Source organism: Sturnus vulgaris, chromosome 20 (genome assembly GCF_052056855.1).
Source record: "Sturnus vulgaris isolate bStuVul1 chromosome 20, bStuVul1.hap1, whole genome shotgun sequence".
In the NCBI taxonomy this organism is placed as follows: domain Eukaryota; kingdom Metazoa; phylum Chordata; class Aves; order Passeriformes; family Sturnidae; genus Sturnus; species Sturnus vulgaris.
Window position 1 is genome coordinate 8184055 of NC_142262.1, and position 17785 is coordinate 8201839.

Genomic DNA, 17785 nt, shown 5'->3' on the forward strand with positions numbered 1-17785 from the left:
GGTTTAGACAGGGAGAAGTAGAAACAGACTATTAAACCCAAACGGAAATCATTAATTTTCTGGGGCCAGCAATGCCTTCTCTCCTCTCCAAGCCCAACCACCACACATGACAAGGAACAGAGAAGGCCAAGATGTTCAACCACACAAGCACAATGCCAGAGATGGGAGGCACAGTGGAAAGGGATGCTGTGGCAGGATCACCCATGATAGATTTGATGTGGCTTTTCCTGAAGATTTGCCTGTCTCTAATCCAACTCCTGAGGATCCCACAAGATCTCTCCATTGCAATGGGCAGGTGGATGTCTCTGGATGAAGCCCTGCTGCTCCCACAATGATTCCCTGTTCCTCTCCTCACAGGGATGAAGCAGCTCCTGCCACACTGGCAGTTCTGGATGTTCTCAGGGCAGAACATCCTCCTCTACCAGCTCCATCTCAGCCCAGTGCCCTGGGACTGGGAGTGAGCTGCTGCCCACAGCAGGAGCCTCCCTGGAGGGAGAGGTCACCCCCACCCACGGGCTCTCAGATTTGGATATTCATATTTTTAAGTCCTGCAGAGCAAGGACTGCCTCCCACAGTGCCCAAGGCTGTGGGTTCAGGAACAGCCCTCCCCTAACCTTGTTTTTACAGCTATTTTAATTGCTCGTGCCTCTTTCTGCCCTCTGCATGTCCTCCCCTTGCCTGCACCCACTGCACAGCTCATATTGCTCTGGCAGATCCCAGCTACAGCAATCCACATCACCTGCTCATCCCATCACATTTCCTTGTCCCAGGAGCACCAGCCACACAAAATCTCCACTGTAGATTTTGGGAACACAAAATCCACCTTTGCAATGGCACATCCCACAGGGATGGGTGTCTCTGTCCCTTCTCCCTGTCACTAAATGTTACACCAGCACAAACGAAGCAAATGCTCCCCAGGGAGTGCAAGAGAGCACAAAGACTCAGAGAGGGAGAACATGGATGGGAAGGAATATTTCCTGCCCCATTAAACACCTCCTGCTCTCCTCCCACCTCGGGAAGCCCAGCTCTGGAGCTGGCTGCATCACATCAGCCACGCTGCCCTAATGGAGCTCAGCACTGAAATTGCTCCTTTCCTCTGTGGTTTGTTCTGAACTGCCAAGCTCCCTGTGACTGTTCTCCTCTGACTGGCCTCTTCCTGCACAATATGCTCTCCTGCATACCTTCAGCACAGGGCAAGGCAGCTGAGCCTGACAGCTGGGGAAGGCAAGTCCCAGCACAGGAGTGAGTGAGGGCAGCTGGAGGCAGCTGCCTGCATCCCCTGCTCAGCTCTTTGTGCTGGAGAGCCACCAGCAACGGGATCCAGGGGTGTCCAGTGCCCCGGGAGCACCTCCTGGTGACCCAAACCCTGGAGCAGGAGCCACACATTGTCTCTGCTGCAGACACCAGAGAGGCAGTGTCTTCATCTGGGGGGTTGTGGTGGATCCAAAGCTGCAGTGGAGCTGGTGAGCATTGGAAATGTGTCTGCACCCATCTGTGGGACATCCTGAGGGTCCCTGTGCAGCCCCCCCAAATGTCTCTGTGTTCTTGCACCTGCCCAGCATCACCTTGGGGTGGGTGCTGTGGACCAAGGGGAGGAGCACCCCAAAATGGGGCCCTGTGTGAGAGCAAACCAGGGCAACCTCAAGGCACAGCAGTGGAGGAGGAGATGCTCAGGAAGGGGACACGTGCTCTGGCAGTGACCTGGGCTGCACCCTTGTGCTGACACACAGGGAAAAGGAGACAGAGCCCTCACGACCCCTCCAACTTCTGGCTCTTTATGGCAGTGAGGTTGGACCTAGATGATCTTTAGGGTCCCTTCCAAGCCAAACCATTTTGTGATGATTCCTGGAGACATTTGGACTGAAAGCCCCTTTTGTAGCAGACCCAGGCTGGCTAGTGCTGCAGGGCAGACTCCAGACAGCTGGGCTCAGGGTAACACTCGTCCCAGCAGCTGTCCCCCCTCTCCCCCACCCTGGGCAGCTGGAGGATTCAGCAGCTCAGACATTCTGCTCTTAAAGTGCCCAACCATCCGTGGGGTTCAGAGCTTGGCACACTCAGAGCAGCCCAGACCCCTCAGGACGAGGCTGAGCACCCACCCAGGGGCAGGATGAGCCTCCTGGGCACCTCACTCAGCAGCTGGGGACAGAGAGGGGGGCTCACACAAACCCCAGCCTGGGCTGGGACTCAGAGCTCAGCTGTGCCCAGCTGGAGATGGCCCAACCTGCAAAAAAACCCAGCTCAGAAAGGTCACACCTACACCATGCACCACAAGAAAAACCCACTTGTGTCCTGCAGGTTTGATATCAGCTCCCCTGCTGACTCCTGACTGGTTTACAACAGCACAAACCACAGCCTGGCCTCTCTGCACGCCAGTGTGACCACAGGGCTGCACCCAGCAGAGGGGATGGAAGCCCAGGTCCAGCTCCAGGGCCAGGCATGGAACCCCCCCAGACCCTGGCTCAGCCACCCACCCCATCCCACAGCCCCCAGGGAGAGGCACAGGGTGGGGAGGGAGGGAGTGCCCTCCACCCAACCACTGGATCCCTCACAGGAGAGAGCTCATGGGCCATGGAGAATGGAAAAGTAATTAACAGGTCTGAAAGGAAAATCTCCAAAACATGGAGAATAAATGATAGCTGACAAGGGAGGGAAGCTAGCTTTAATATGGAATTAATTGAAAACAAGATAGAGCTAATATAAGCCAGGTCTCCAGTTTAATAGTGGCTCTGGTCCAGGATGTTATTAGACTTTGTCTCCAAGGTCAAAAAACCCTGACTTCTCCTAATGAAGAGGCAGTTCCTGCCCCAAACCATAATAAACAACAACACCAAACAACAATATCTCAACAGCACTTCCAGAGCCAGCACCTCTCCTGCACCTCAGAATTTTCCAGGGTTCTGTGGGTCTGCACAGGGCCTGAGCTGGCAGAACTGTCATTTCCCAGCACCCAGGCTTTGGGCATTTCCTTTTTCCTTTCCTTCTAGACTCGATAGAATTTTTTATTGAACCTGGCAGCTCTTTCAGGCACAATAAACCCAAGGGTAACAGCTCTGCCTGTGGACACATCTGAGCACAGATCCCAGAGCAGCCTCCAGATGTGTCACCATAGGAGCTGAAAGAGCAGCACCCAGCACCTCCTGTGGGACACCTGAGGCACTGACCAGCCCAGCTTAAAGCTAAACAGTCCAATAGAGAAATAACATCTCTATTATTTATACTTTTAACCCACTAACTCAATTCCTGTGACCCTCAGTGCAGCACTAACTGTCCAACCAGAGACTACTGCCTGAAACCATGAAGAAGAAAGAAGATGAGCACTGGAAGAGACACCACCCAAAATTCTCTGAGATCCCAGAACTGAGCCTTCATCCAGCACTGAGCCATCAATACAAACAGGTTTAGACTGGGAGAAATAACAACAGACAATTAAATCAAAATGGAAATCATTAATTTTTCTGGAGCTAGCAATGCCTTCCCCCCTCTCCAAGCCCAACCACCACACATTGAAAGGAACACAGAAGGCCAAGATGTTCAACCACACAAGCACAACGACATGTCCTATACCTATTACTATATTATAAAAACCTCAAATTTAAAACTCTTCACTGTTGGGAAGGATAACGATTTGACAGGAAGGTCTCACAGATATGTATGTATAACAGAAAGATCTTTTAATGTAGAATTTGAAGAAGGAATAGAAATGGTAGCAAGTTTTGATATAGAAGAAAAGAATTGCTGAGCCAGTCTTACTGCATAACTAGAAAGCAAAGGGTAAGTGAGTTGGAAGGGGCTTTTATGGCTTAGAGCAAAGGATAAATCCACCTCAAACAGAAGATGTTTTTACCAAGCAAAAAGGTTTTCACAGACAAACAAGGAAGCCAATGTTGCAAGTAGAGAAAAGATCTCAGAATATTTCACTGCAAGAAAACTGAAAAACAACCTTTAGCTTAAACTGTAACATACTAACTTTTTGTGACTGGAAATAGTAACACGAATATGGTAATGTTAGTAGTTATGATAGGCTATAGGTAATAGCAAAAGTATTGATTGGTTGTTATATATTAAGATGTTCTGTAATTAAAAGTATATAGTGCATTGTAACCAGAATTAGAGTTGCTTCAGACGAACTCACAGCTGTCTCCTGTCACCCACGACCCCTGAATCGCTGCATCATTTCGATACAATAAACAGCATTTTAAAGAGCGCCTGGAGCCTCTCATCCCTCATTTCAGCTCTCACACTTCACCATGTGAAATCACACACTTCTATTTAACTACACACCCATGACTTTAACTCCATCACTCAGATTTGGGAGCCTTCTCCAAGGCTCATGTCCAAAGCAGTGTTCTCCAGGGGTTCAGTGCCAGAACGCCCAGGAGGCTCGGAGGTTTCTGCGATCCAGAACCCAGGGCTGTACTCACCCTCTTCTCTCTTGGCTGGGCTCTCCACTGCCTGTGGCTTAGGCTCTGCCTGCTGGGGCTGGGCGGGCAGGGCAGGCTCGGAGCTCTCTGCTGGCCTGGTGGCCGGTGTCTCGGCAGCCTTGGCCACCTGGATGTCCAGGCGCCGGGGCCCGGCAGCAGCGCCGGTGCCGGCGGGTTCGGCGGTGCCGGCGGGCTCGGCGCGGCGCTGAGGCAGCTCCGGGATTTTGGAGGCCGGCACCTCCGCCCTCCTGGGCTCCTGGGGCTTGCCCAGGGTGATCTCAGTCCTCCTGGCCGTGGGCTCGGGGGGTTTGTGCCCCACATCCGCTCGCTTGAGGCCGAACCGCGACAAGGCCGAGGTGGAGTTCTCCACCTGCTTGGATGAGATGTCAATGGAGATTTCTGTTCTTCTGGACACCGGCTCGGGCAGTTTGGGTCCAGAGAGCTCCACTCTCCTCAGAGGGGGCTTGGGGGATCTCTGCACTGTGGGCTCTGCATGTCGGGTGGATGGCTCCGAATTCCTGGCGCCGAGTTCCTGGAACTTCTGTGTGGAGCTGGACACGGTGGACCTGAGGAGGGTGTTCGGGGCCCGGCGTTGTGGGGTGGAGGAATTTGAAGACTGATCTACCTCCTCGACCTCAAAGGATCTTTTCAGAGCTGAAAAACACGAAAAGTAGTTCAGGATTTAGTTACCGCCCACCTGAGGGTGTCCAGAGATGCTTACAGACACTGCACAAGGCTCGTAACTCCATTTCTGCTCCTTCATCCCAGGACTCATAATCCATTCAAACAGATGGGGATTAAAGGCCCTAACTCTTCAGACAAGTGAAAAACCGAGTAATAAAACAAATCGGGGCCAGGAAATTCAGCCCCAGAGCAGAAACCATCCCCACACTGCCCTCCAGCCCACACTCAGAGGGCAGCAGAGGGTCCCACCATGGTATGGCAGAGCAGAGCAGGGCGCTGGATTTGGGGGAAGACAGAGATTCAGCTTCCAACACCTCGCTTTCCCTCTCTCATCCAAAGGATGCACAGATAAACACAGGCTTTCCTGTCAGCACTGCCAGCAAAATCCAAGTTGGGAACAGGAAAACAATCCCAGGAGAGCACCAAATCCATATAAATGCAGCAATAAAACCAAAGGTGGCAGCCACAGAAGCTCATATCCTTAAAAACAAACCTAGAGACCACATGAACCAAAGACTGAAGTGTTTTGAGCACATGGACTTGAGATCCTGATACAAGGAAAGGGACAACTGATCCCTGCTCCTTCCAGGACCCAGCCAGGTAGAAACAAAAGGCTGAACTCCACAGAAAGGGAACCACTGCTGGATCCCATCAAAAAGCCTGTAAAGGTATTCACAGGCTGTAAATACCCCCTGATCCCCCCCAGAACCCCCAGGCAGGCACAGGGTCAGGGCAGGATAAGGCACAGCCTTGGTGTGGTGACAGCCACACTGCTAATGGCCAGCACAACGAGCCCACCCATCCTTTACATCAACAGAATAGTAGCAGTGAGATTTAGCCTTTAAAAACCCAGGCTTGAGATCCCACAGGACATCAGGATCTCAGGGGGAGATTGGGGTACAGCTCTGCCTCATCTCTGAAAGTCCTCCCAGCCCTGGGGTGGAGCTGGAGAAGAGCCACCATGCAGAAGCATTTGTGTTCCAGGGCTGCTCTGACCCCCCAGGGCAGGGACATGGGGACCCTCCATCCCCTGGACACATCTGTCTGCAGGACAGGAGCCATGTGTCACTGCTGGGACCATCCAGAGCTGCCCAGCTCTGCTCCAACACTGCTGACACCGGGCAGGACAGCAGCAGATGTGACCCCCTCTGTGCTGGAACAGCCATGGCCACATCCCCTGGCAGCAGCACAGGGAAACCAAAGGAGATGGTGAGGAAAGCAGGACCCTCGGAGCTGGGGCTCGTGTGTTGGACAAGCCACGGCACGGGGAGACTGCCAGGGGTTAAAACGTGAGATACAGACTTTGGGCTGCTTTCCTTTTTGGGGGAATACCCCAAAACTCCTCAATATGCACCCCAGGCTGCAAAGCCAGCTTGCACGGGCATGAGGAGCCTGGGAGCAGGAGCCTCCCCAGGATGTTCTGTATTAGTGCCCAGGGACAGACAGATGTGAATGGACACACACCCGTGCCCCCAGCTGTGGTTCAGACCCCAGCATGGGAACTGCTGGGAAGCAACAGGAGGCTGGGATGGGCAGGGAGGGATGCACAGAGATCCAACCCCAATGTCAGCCTGATGGGAGCAGCACCACAGCTGCTCTGTGCCCGTGGAGAGAGGAAGGCACCAAAGCACAACACCCACCCCTCTGTAAACCCTGGAAGGGTCCCACAAAGGGCACCTCGTGACAAAATGGTCTGTCTTGCATCTCAGAAATATTCAGACATTGGTAGAAGAAGGGAGGGAGACAATAAAGAAAACAAAAAATGCTTTTTCTCAGATTTATCTGTTTTCTGACTTCTGTGGAGCTCTCCCAGCCATGCTCACAGGGCTGGGATGCTCCCTGCAGCAGTCCCTGCCCTGCAGTCTCTGCTTGGCACTGCTCATTCATTGCAGGTCTGTGTCCAAGTCACAGCTCTCAGCATCCCCAGAATAATTAATCCAAAAATTAATCCACTCTGGAAAGCTGTTTGAATGTGTTCAAACTCCCAGGTCCCCAACCCTGAGCCACCAGCACAGATTTTCTACAGTTTCCCTTCTCCATCACACACTTTATCCAGAAACGAACATTTTAGCTGGTTTTCTTTTCCAAAACCCCCACGTTTAAAACAATGCACCAGCCAAGCCCAGTTTGCATTTTGCTGTTAACAAAGAGAGCGGAAGGGACGACCCGACGGGGGGCCCTTGCCTGGCCTTGAGCAGAGCTGGGTGGGCAGGAGCAGCAGAGGACACGGCACTGGCAGCTCCCTGAGGGATGGAATCACTCTCCTGTCCACACCAGGCTCTTCTAACCTGCCTGTCACTCCTCCTGCCAGCTCAGTCTCCACCTCTTCCCTTCAGCAAGCAGCCCTATAACCTCCTGAGAGACGTGCCTTGAGGAACAGGGTAAATGCTCTCAAGGAATTCAGCAGCAAAGGAAATGCTGACGAGGATCTTTGTATCTTCCCTTAAGGAACATTGCCCTGGAGATCCCTCAGTACCAAGTGGTTTGGGGATTTCTTTCTGACCTGCTAATGAGCTTTGGATACAAACAGTGCTGCTGACCTCCAAGGCTTCCTCACATGGGCCACATCCATCATCTCCACTCCTCTGAGCCCTGCTGCCACTTCATAAAGAAATGTTGGCTAACCCGATTGCAGTGCTGACACACATGGCCCTTTTGACTTTAAACCCCACAAAGTGCCCCAAGGCCAGGGTAAACCTGCCCAATGCCCCCCATGTGGTCTTCCTGGAGCACAGCCAGCCCTGTCCTTATCGAAGGGCTGGACTGAATTACAACACCCAAAAATGGCCTTTTTCCAAGTCCTTCTGGGCCCTGTTACAGAAAAGAGAAAAAGGTCAAAGCCCAGACACAAAGGGGCTCAAAAAGCCCAAGGCAGAGCTGCAGAACCACGATTACAGTCTCAGGACAGCCAGGTCCTCCAGATAACTCCTGCCTTGTGCTGCGGTGCCAGCGGGCAGGAAGGGGGTACTGAGGGGCTGGGAAAGGAACCTTCACCCCAAAGATGGGCAGAAATGGCTCAGCACAGTTTCTGACAGCAAAACCATGAGGAGACCCAGGTCCCAGTGGCATTCCCTCCCCAGCAGGGTCACTGACTTGCCTGGGGACAGCCCAGGAGCTTTTTCACCCATGGCTCTGCAGGATGGGGTGTCCATCTCCTGTTGTCACAGGGATTTTGGTACCCAGCTTGTCCTGCTGGCACATTTGGCCATGGCCCTGAATTCAGCGTGGTCTGGAGAAGGTCAGACATCCCAGGCACGAGCAAGGAGTGTGACCATGAGGGTTTGTGTTCCCACCTCTGAGAACAGAGCCCCACTGCCAGGGACACGATCCTCAGGAATGTCACCTTCAGCAGTGGTGGCCCTCAGAGGGACTGAGCATGGCTGGAGCTCCCTGCTCAGCACTGCCTCTCTCCTCCTTGCACGAGAAGAGACAAGGACCTCAGGAAGCACAACAACTCTCAAAAAAAGAGAGAAAACTTATAAATAGTGTGTCCTGCCCAGAGCCAGGAAAGGAAAGTAAACAGCCTCTGCTCCAATGACCCTCCTCCCTGCTTCCTGCAGGGAAGTGTCCCTATTCCTCACAAAAACAGGAGCTGAAGTCAAGGCAGGGCTGTAGAGCCCCACACTCCACTCCCACCCACCCTGCCAGGGTCCCACATGGGCAGTTGTGGCTAATTCTGTGTCCCCGAGGGCTCCAGTCCCTGCCATATCCCTGACAGCCCTGAACGAGGCGTCCCTGCCCTGAGCTGGCCATGCTGCAGGACTGTCCCCACTATTGTATTTTCCAGGGGGTTTTGGGCACAAGCAGGGCTTCCCCAGCCCCACCAGCAGCATCCCATTGACTAGCTGGTGCTGGAGGCAGCTGGGCAGGGAAAGCAGGGAGGTGCTGAGCACCATCCTTCCTTCTCTTCCTCTGGAGGTGCAGTGAGGCTGAGCACAACCTGCAGTGCCTTTGGCATGTGCTTCCTTTCACCCAGTTCCAGAGCCATTCAGACATCTCTGGCTCAATCCACCACTGCTGAAGGCAGCAGCTTTTGGGCAGGGAAAGCCCAATATTCTCTAAAATGAAACTTCAAGTGCTTCCTATCAGATGCAACCTGTGCAGCAGCCCACATCATCATGTCTGGATCAGGAACTGCTCACTGTGATGTCCCTTTGGTGACCAGACCTTTGCAAATCTCTCAAGGTCGCAGTGTTTTGCTCAGCACCACCCAGCTCTGCAGGGCTGGCTTCAAAAATACCACTGCTAATCCTCCTGTTGGATGAGGAGGCACGGGCTCTCCGAGATGACTCTGCTGGCTGTGCACAAGGACATGCCCTCCTGAAAACCCAAACGTGCTCCATGCCAGACAGGCAAGGACTGTGTGCCTTCATCCTGCTCAAATGCTCCCCAAGCAGGCACAGGGGATGAAAAGCAGAAAACATTGATTTCTCCTTCTATTTTATGCAGCAGTGCTGGGGATGGCTGCACAGTGAGGCCTCTGTGTCCTCCCAGTCACCCCCAGCCAGGCACCAGCAGGTCACTGGCCATCAGTTAAAGCTGCTCTTTAGGGATCCTCTAAACTGGGGAGGGAGGGCAGAGGTCTGGTTCAAATCCCAGCAGCTCATGCAACAGCCAAGAGTCTTCCAGAGATGTCACAAGTGAGTGGCACTGGGGACTCCCACATGCACAGCTCTGGCAGAAGGCGAGTCCATCCTCGGGAGTCTCAGGCCAGCCACGGGTGCCCAGATGCCATGAAGGGATCCATGAAGGAAAAGGTTCCTGCAGAAGGACTCCACATCTCCCAGCTAGAAGCTGTGGAGCACACAGCTCAGTGCCAGCACAGCTCACCCTGCCCTCAGCCTGGCTCCAGGCACCCCGGGAGGGTCAGCAGGGAACATCTGCCACATCTGCTCCTCCCCTCTACTCCTTCTAAACACAGTATCCCCCCACCAGGCCTGGGGAGGCTTTGTACAAGGAAACATCTATGCACAGAGCTCAGGAGGAGACCAAAATAAACAGCAAGGGATGCTGACTCCTCTGGGACCTGCTTCCCAGCCGGAGCCTCCAGCTCTGTCACAGCCACAGCTCCCAACTGCTTCCCATTAAACATCCTGTGCCCCTGGCGTGCTCTCTGTAACCCACGGGTTACATTTGCTTGCTTGCTTAAGCACAGAGAGCTCTCCTCGGGTTTTTGGACACAGAAGAGCCCTATGGGGGGGCAGCTGGCGCCCCGTTATTTCCCAGCACACAATGGCACCGTTTAGAGGCAGGGCTCGCTCTAAACTGCTACCAGATGGTCACCTCCTGTTCCCAGGCAGGAAAGGGGGAGGCTGCAGCTCTCATCTTTCAAGGAACTCTTGGAAACCCAACGCAGCATTCACTGCTCACTGCCCTTAAAGCTTCCCAGAGCCCTGTCACAGGCAGCAGGGTGCTCACAGTGCTTTTCTGGCCCAGGCTGACAGCAGAGAGTGTTTGCCCACATTACCACGGGGCCACCTTGGTCTGGCTAATCCAAACCTCCCCTGAGTGATGCCAGTGAAGAGCTGCCACCCCTCATACCAGAGATGGGTGCATTGGAGTGAACTAAAGGCTCAGTTATGGGGGCAAGTGGAGTGTCCTGCATGTCCCTGTAGGATAGATCCACTGTGTATTAAACCTAAAGGTCCCACAGCAGAAAGGGAAGGGGCTGCACCCCTGCTGCAGCACCAGAGCGGGTATCTCTACCCCATCCTCAATAACAAGGTGCTCCCAGCTCCCCTGAGCCCCTCAGTGGGGTCAAAATCCTGGGTCTGAGATGGAAAATCCCTGGCAGTGCAGGCAGCAAGCGATGCTGCACAAGCTGACAGGATTTTGTGAGCACACACAGCTTCAAAACAGCCTGAGAAACTCAGATCCCCTCTTACATCCACAGAAATGAAGGCAGGAAATGTTAAAAACACCTTTCCCAAAGCTTCTGGTGATGTAGCAAAAGAAAGAAGTAAGGGTTGCTGGGGCCCCTCCCTGTGCTTGTGCCAGGAAGCTTCACATCTTTACCAATAAACCAGCTTTGCTGCACTACACATATAAAATATTTCTATATGTATCTCTCTCTCTCTCTATATATATATACATATATCTATATATAGTGATACTCTGCTGTTGTATACTCTGACTCTCACACTATGCTGGGTCAGGTTATGAACATTTATGCCCAAATAAATCCTTTCTCTGACTTCCAAGACAGCCTTCAAAAGAAGTTGCAGAGTAGATTGCCTGGCCTGACACGAATCACATGTACAAGAAAAGGCTGGCAACGTGATATCACAATGCATGGCCTTCCTGAATGGTGTAAATGGTACCAAGAAGAGAGTTCTGGTGGAAATTTGGGAATAAATGCAAGTTCAGGGCTCTGACATCAATCAAAGCAGCATTTCTCTCACTCACAACAAGGTATAAAACAGCCTGAGGCTGATGCAGCAAACCACTCCTTTCCCAGAAATGAACATGCAAAAGCAGTCAGGACTAAGAATAGAAAAAATAAAACAAAATCCTCACTCAGATTAATACAAAATCCCAGTGTTCCAGTCCCTATAACACAGTACTCAAAAGATTTTAGCTTGATTCTCTATTACACTTGGGCTTATATAACCATTAACTGGCAGCAAAATGCTTCCAGATCAGACCAGTATATTTTACATCCCTTATATTCATTTCATACTTGTACAGAAAATTACATAAAACACAGGGTATCCAGCCCAGCAGATTGCATTACTGGCTCTGCCACGGGCTCACTCCAGCTCCTGTCTCCGGTCTGTGCTCCAGTTTCCTTCCACAGGGGGAGGAGGAAGGAGAGAAATAAATCTTTTCTGTGCCTCCCATGGGGCTGTAGATTTGGTTTGGTTCACTAATATTTCTAAAATGCCTCCAAACGATTACCCAGAGACAAAAGTATGATGCAGATGGTCTTGCAGAGCCCAGCCTGCCCCGTGCTGGTGCCACAGATGCCATCCCCAGGTGTCATGAATCCCAGTGCCCAGGCAAGGGACATGGAGGGTGACTCGGGAGGGTGACCAGCCTGGGTGGCAGGGACTGGGTGATTAAATCAGTGAAGTCTCCATTTGAGAAGATGCTTTGATGGGCAGTGTTGCAACACACTGGTTAAAAAGCTACAGGAAAAGGGTAAATAGGTGAAAAGGGTAAAGGAGGGACCCAGGAGCCGTTCACCCCTGCAGTGCTGCCCACTGCTGCCTGCTGATGGCTGCTGTCCCTGCAGCCAGCTCTGATGGCTCTCTTGGAGGGGACACCCAGCACTGCAGTGTGAGCTCTTGTCCAAACGTCCTGAGGGCTGGCAGAGAGCAGAGCCCTCCTCCTTCCTGGGAAACGTGCTTTGGAAAATAAAATAAAATAAAATCCACCCTTTGCACATTTCCCTGTATGTTTACTTCCAATGGCCAAGACGAAAGAAAGACTGAGTCCCAGTCCCAGTCTCAGTCCTCACCACACTCCTTGTCTCCCAAACCAGTGCAGCTGACCAGTGCCACTGCTCTCATCACTAATCCCTGCCAGGACCCCCAGGCTGGGACAGGCTGCAGAGCACCCTCCTCACCCTAGCAAAGGGCTGCACAGTTTTGTGATGCTTGGGTCCCAAACTGCCAGCTCTACTGCCAGGAGGATAGTAGCACAGACTGATGTCACAGTGTCCCCTGCCCTGCAATCCACAGGAGGCTGACTGGCACTGACTGTGCCTACAGCTGGGCAACAGGCTGGCACCCCACCCCAAACTGCCCTGGCTGGGGTTCTAGCAGCACTGGGGGGATGCAGGGTCACACACCAGCCATGGCATCTCCAGCCTGGATGGACCCTGCCCGTGGGCCACTGCTCTGGAGGTGTCCCCAGGAGACCCAAGGGCTGAGCTCCATCCAGCAGCCTCACAAACGCAATCAGAGTAAAAGCCTGAGTCACACCATCAGGAGATGAGAGCTGTTCAGAACGAGCTGGAGCCAGAACAAACCCTTTCTTGCCCAAGGGCTACTCCTTACCTGCACTGTTTGTGGCAGGGAAGGAAGTGAGGAGGGGTTTCCTGCACCCAGCAGGGCTCTCCCCGTGATGGCACCAGCACAGCAGCTGGGTACAAACTGCTGGTGCCACCAAAGGGGTGCTAGAACCAAACAATACCCTGCAGGTGTGAAATGAGAGGTGGCCAGGACACTTGAAGGGCATGACAGCCCACAAAGAACTCCCCTGATGGACCCTGACCCCCTCCAACCAGGCACAGCCCCACCAGGAACTGAACTCAGATCCCCTGACTCATTTTACCGACTTCAAACAAGTTTAACCAGGATTTAGGGCACTTGGCTTGTTTCCTCCACATCCCATCTCTAAAGACCAAAGAGGTGCCAGAGTTTACTGCAGCAGGAGGGGACAGGGAGGATGGGAGAGGGAAATAGCCCCCATGATATTCTTGCAGAAAGATGCTGCCTTAAATCAAAGTCATGAATATCTGGAGCGATTCTGGGCTCCGAAGTTTCCATTATTGTCTTTGGATTTATAACACCTCCCTATCCAGGTTTTTGTGGTTGCTGTCTCAGTCCTGGCTCCTGGGAAGAAGGGCTGAGCAGCTCCCTGCAGGGAAGGGCAGCAAACCAGAAATTAAACCAGCACTCAGTGAGACCATGGGGCACCCAGAGGTACCAGGCTAATGCCTGGCAGTAATTTAGCCTCAGGTTTGCTGGTGGAGCCAGAGCCATGGTCACTCAGAGCTATCAGACCTGACCCAACATGTTCCAGAGGTGCTTCCTACCCACTCTACTGCCCCAATCCACCAAGAGGCAATGAGCAAAGAGTGCAGCATTTTAGGTGAGTCCCTCACTGAGGGAAAGGTGCTCCCAAGATCCCAGGGACTGGGAAGAGCCAGCATGACTGCCCTGACTCACCTCCAGCCATCAGCACTGTGCTTGCAAAACCAAGGCAGCTGCCCTGGCTCTGGCGTCAGGACCCCTCCCCTCCCTGTCCCTTCCCACCCAGGTTCCTGAAAGGTCCCTTTGTGGTCAGCACAGCGCTGTGCTCACTTTGCCCAAGGCTGCTCCCACGGGAGCTCACCTGTGCCAGCACTGGGAGCCCTCCCTGCTGTCACAGAGCCAGGGACACTGCTCGGAGCCACAGAGGGTGACAAGGACACAGAGCCCAGCCCACCTTGCACAACATAACTGTAAACAACCTCTGGATGAGCCTACATCCTAACCAGAGCGAGGCAATGCCCACAGCCCAGTTCATGTGGACAGACAGACAACTGTTCTTTCCTTTCCCACTCCCTCACAACCTTTTTATCCCCAAAGAATTAGATTTACATAGGAAAAACCCGACCCATAACAGCAGGTACCCACTGCTGTGACCAGGCAGATGCAGTTTTTTGACTTTGCACCTATGTTGGAAAGGATAAGGATTTGATAGGAAGGTCTCACAGATGTGTATGTATAACAGATCTTTGAATGTAGAATCTGAAGAAGGAATAGAAAGGAAAGCAAATTTTGATATAGAAGAAAAGAATTGCTGAGCCAGTCTTACTGGCTAACTAAGAAGGCAAAGAGCAAGTGAATTGGAAGGGGCTTTTATAGCTTAGAGCAAAGGATAAATCCACCTCAAACAAAAGATATTTTTACCAAGCAAAAAGATTTTCACAGACAAACAAGGAAGCCAATGTTGCAAGTAGAGAAAAGATCTCAAAATCTTCCATTCCCAGAAAACTGAAAAACAACTTTTAGATTAAACTGTAACATACTAACTTTTTGTGACTGGAAAATAGTACCATGGATATGGTAATGTTAGTAGTTATGATAGGCTATAGGTAAGAGTAAAGGTATTGATTGGTTGTTGTGTATTAAGATGCTCTGTAAAGAAAAGTATAGATTGCATTGTAACCAGAACTAGAGTTGGCTTCAGACAAGCCTACAGCTGATGCTGAAAAGGCTGTGGGCTGGGCTCCTGTCACCCGGGACCCTTGAACTGCTATATCCTCTGGATACAATAAACAGCATTTTAAAGAGCCACCTGGAGCCCTGCATCCCTCATTTCGGCTCTCACACAGGTCGAAGGCCAGTTCTGCAGGAGAAGATACAACTTCTGCAGGGGAAGACACAAAACTTCCCTTCCCACAGGCACCTTCCTCCAGCTCCTTCCTCTCCCACCACACAAGGATGTGGCAGAAAACTCTCATCCAGCCCATCCTTTTGTCTTGGATAAAGGTAGATGTGGAATAAGGGAGAGAGCACTCTGAAGTGGCTGTAAAGCCCAGCTTTGAGGGTATCAGAGGTGACTTTGCTGTCTTGGAGCACCAACTACATCAGTGAGCAGCTCTGGCTCTGCCCACACCGAGCTGGTGATGAAGAGCTCCAATGTGACTTTTTGTGGACAGCCCAGGAAATCCAACAATTGAAGAGCTTTGCTTCACTCCTAGGGCTGGGAAGATCCAAGATGTAAATCGGAAAGATCTTTTTGCGTTTCCTTTTCCAGGCATTGAGCCCTGGCACACAAGGGACCGTTAGTCACACGCTCAGCTCTCTGCATGCGAGCTGGGCTGGTGCTCACTCTGCAAACCCTTGGGCTGGGCTTAGGGGACACACCTGAGTGAGACACTCACACAAAAACGAGGCACATCCCATCTCCAGGCCTTTCCACTCTGCTGAACTCAAGGCACATCACCCACGCTGGCACGTTCGTTCCTGCTAATATTAGCCCGGGGCTGAGTCCCAGCATCCGCAGCACGCGGCTGCAGCTGCTCCCAGGGCAGCAGGAACGCTGGCCCTGCCCAGCCTGGGGATGCACCATGGCCACGTGTCCCACTGACATCCCGGGCATTTGCTCCAGGAAAGTTTAAGGACGAGTCCGTGAGTTTTGTGCACGTAGAAAAGCCTATTTATAATGCAGCACCCTCCTGAAAATGAGCTGGGTGATGGTTTTTTGGTGGCACTTAAAACTGGGACATAACTTAGCAGGAGTTTGTACCTCACTGAGAGAAAGTCTGCTGGTAAAATACTAAAAATACCCTGCACTGGGTGGTGAGAGAAGTGTCTGAAAAGTGTGCAATAGTAAGGAGGAGTAAATAAATAAAACAGCCAGAGAAACCTTCTGATCAGCAGTGTCATGTCCTGGCAGGGCTGGAGGATCCCCACCCAGCTCCACAGCACTGCCAAGGCTCACCCACCAGCCAGCACACACTCCCCAAGGGAGCTGGGCTCTGAGCAATGGGAAAATCAGGGATTAAGAGCCATCAACAAATGCTGTCTCACTGTTTCTGCCAGATCAAAGCTTCCAGCCTGTGCCCCAGACACCACACAGAACCCCTGGGCACCCTCCTGCCTCTCCACACACAGCTCTGCTCAGCATTTCCACCAGGCACAGTTTACACCCACTGTGACAATCTGTGTTTCAACATTACGGGGAAACGAATCTGGTGCTGACTGACAGCACTGGCAAAGGCAAGGAGTGCTTGGCATCAACACCAGCAACTGCCAGCAGAAACATGCCTCAGTCACCCTGGGACTCTGCTCGGCAGCAGCACATCCCACTGGGATGAGGGATGGAGCAGATCTCTCCTGTCTCACTGCCAGGCAGCAGATACCGAGTGTACAGCGTTCTACACCTCTGGCAGGAAGAGGAGTGCCACACTGTGGGATTATCTTTGTGCAGCATCACAGCCAACCAAAGCCATGAGCAGGAACATCCACCCCTCTGCAGTGGGGCACCACGGACACCAACACTCCCACATCACCCAGCCTGGGCTGCGTCAGGGAGGTCTGGGGTGCATGGATTGTTACCACACTGCACAGGCATCTCACCAGGTTCATTTAGCACTGCAGCCCCGGGTCTGTGCCTGAGGCCCCAGGGAGCTGAGGGACCCACAGACCCCACCAAGGCAGAGGTGAGCTTGGGAAGCACTGCTGCAACCAGGGCTGAACCAGCCACACTCCTGAAAACCTGCCAGAACCTATAAACCCAGGGACACAGCTATTATGCTCTGTAAATCCTGGCAAACCACAGACCTAATGATGCTCTGCCCCATTAGAGACAAGGAAGCTTTTGTCAGTCAAATAAGGGGGATTAGAATCATAGAATGGGTTTGGCTGGAAGAGACCTTACAAATCATCTATTTCCAACTCCACTGCCATGGGCAGAGAACCTTCCACTAACCAAGGCTGTTCACAGTCCCATCCAACCTGACCTTGAGCACTTCCAGGGATGGGACGGCCACAGTTTCTCTGGGGCAGAAGCCCCTGGACTTTTCTAGTGCCCTCCCACAGGACCTGCTGGTCAGTGCAAGATGGGCACTGAGCATCCCCATCACAGCACCGGGCACAAGGAACAACACACTCTGCCGTGCTCTGTTTTCTTCTCAAACGTTGCTTTGATCTGGAAACTGAAGTGGAATCAAGTACCTGGTACTGCTTCCCTCTCCCCAAGGGCCTTTGCATCCTCCTCAGGCTCACAGAGGATGGCAGCTCCACAGCCAAGGCTGCAGCTCCCTGCCTGCTGCAACACAGCAGGGACAAGAAACCAGGCAGGGATGCTGCCAGGAAAACTGGCAGGGACAGCCAGGGTGACTGGGGAGGGCAGGCGGTGTGTGACTGGAGGGAACAAAGAGAGCTCTGGATGGTCTGGTGTTCCTGCTCCATGTTCTTGGCAGATCTTTCCTGCTTGGCCAGGGGCTGCGTGGGGTTGAGGTA

General features: G+C 52.6%; 1 protein-coding gene across 5 annotated transcripts in view; it reads right to left on the reverse strand.

Moving 5' to 3' along the window:
* Positions 1-17785, reverse strand: part of SEPTIN9 (septin 9) — a 134062-nt gene that overhangs the window by 51616 nt on the left and 64661 nt on the right. For all 5 annotated transcript variants that reach the window (XM_014885037.2, XM_014885039.2, XM_014885036.2 and 2 more), the window contains one exon: positions 4422-5075. In XM_014885037.2, coding sequence (XP_014740523.1) covers positions 4422-5075 — 654 coding nt within the window. The remainder of the gene's footprint in view (positions 1-4421; positions 5076-17785) is intronic.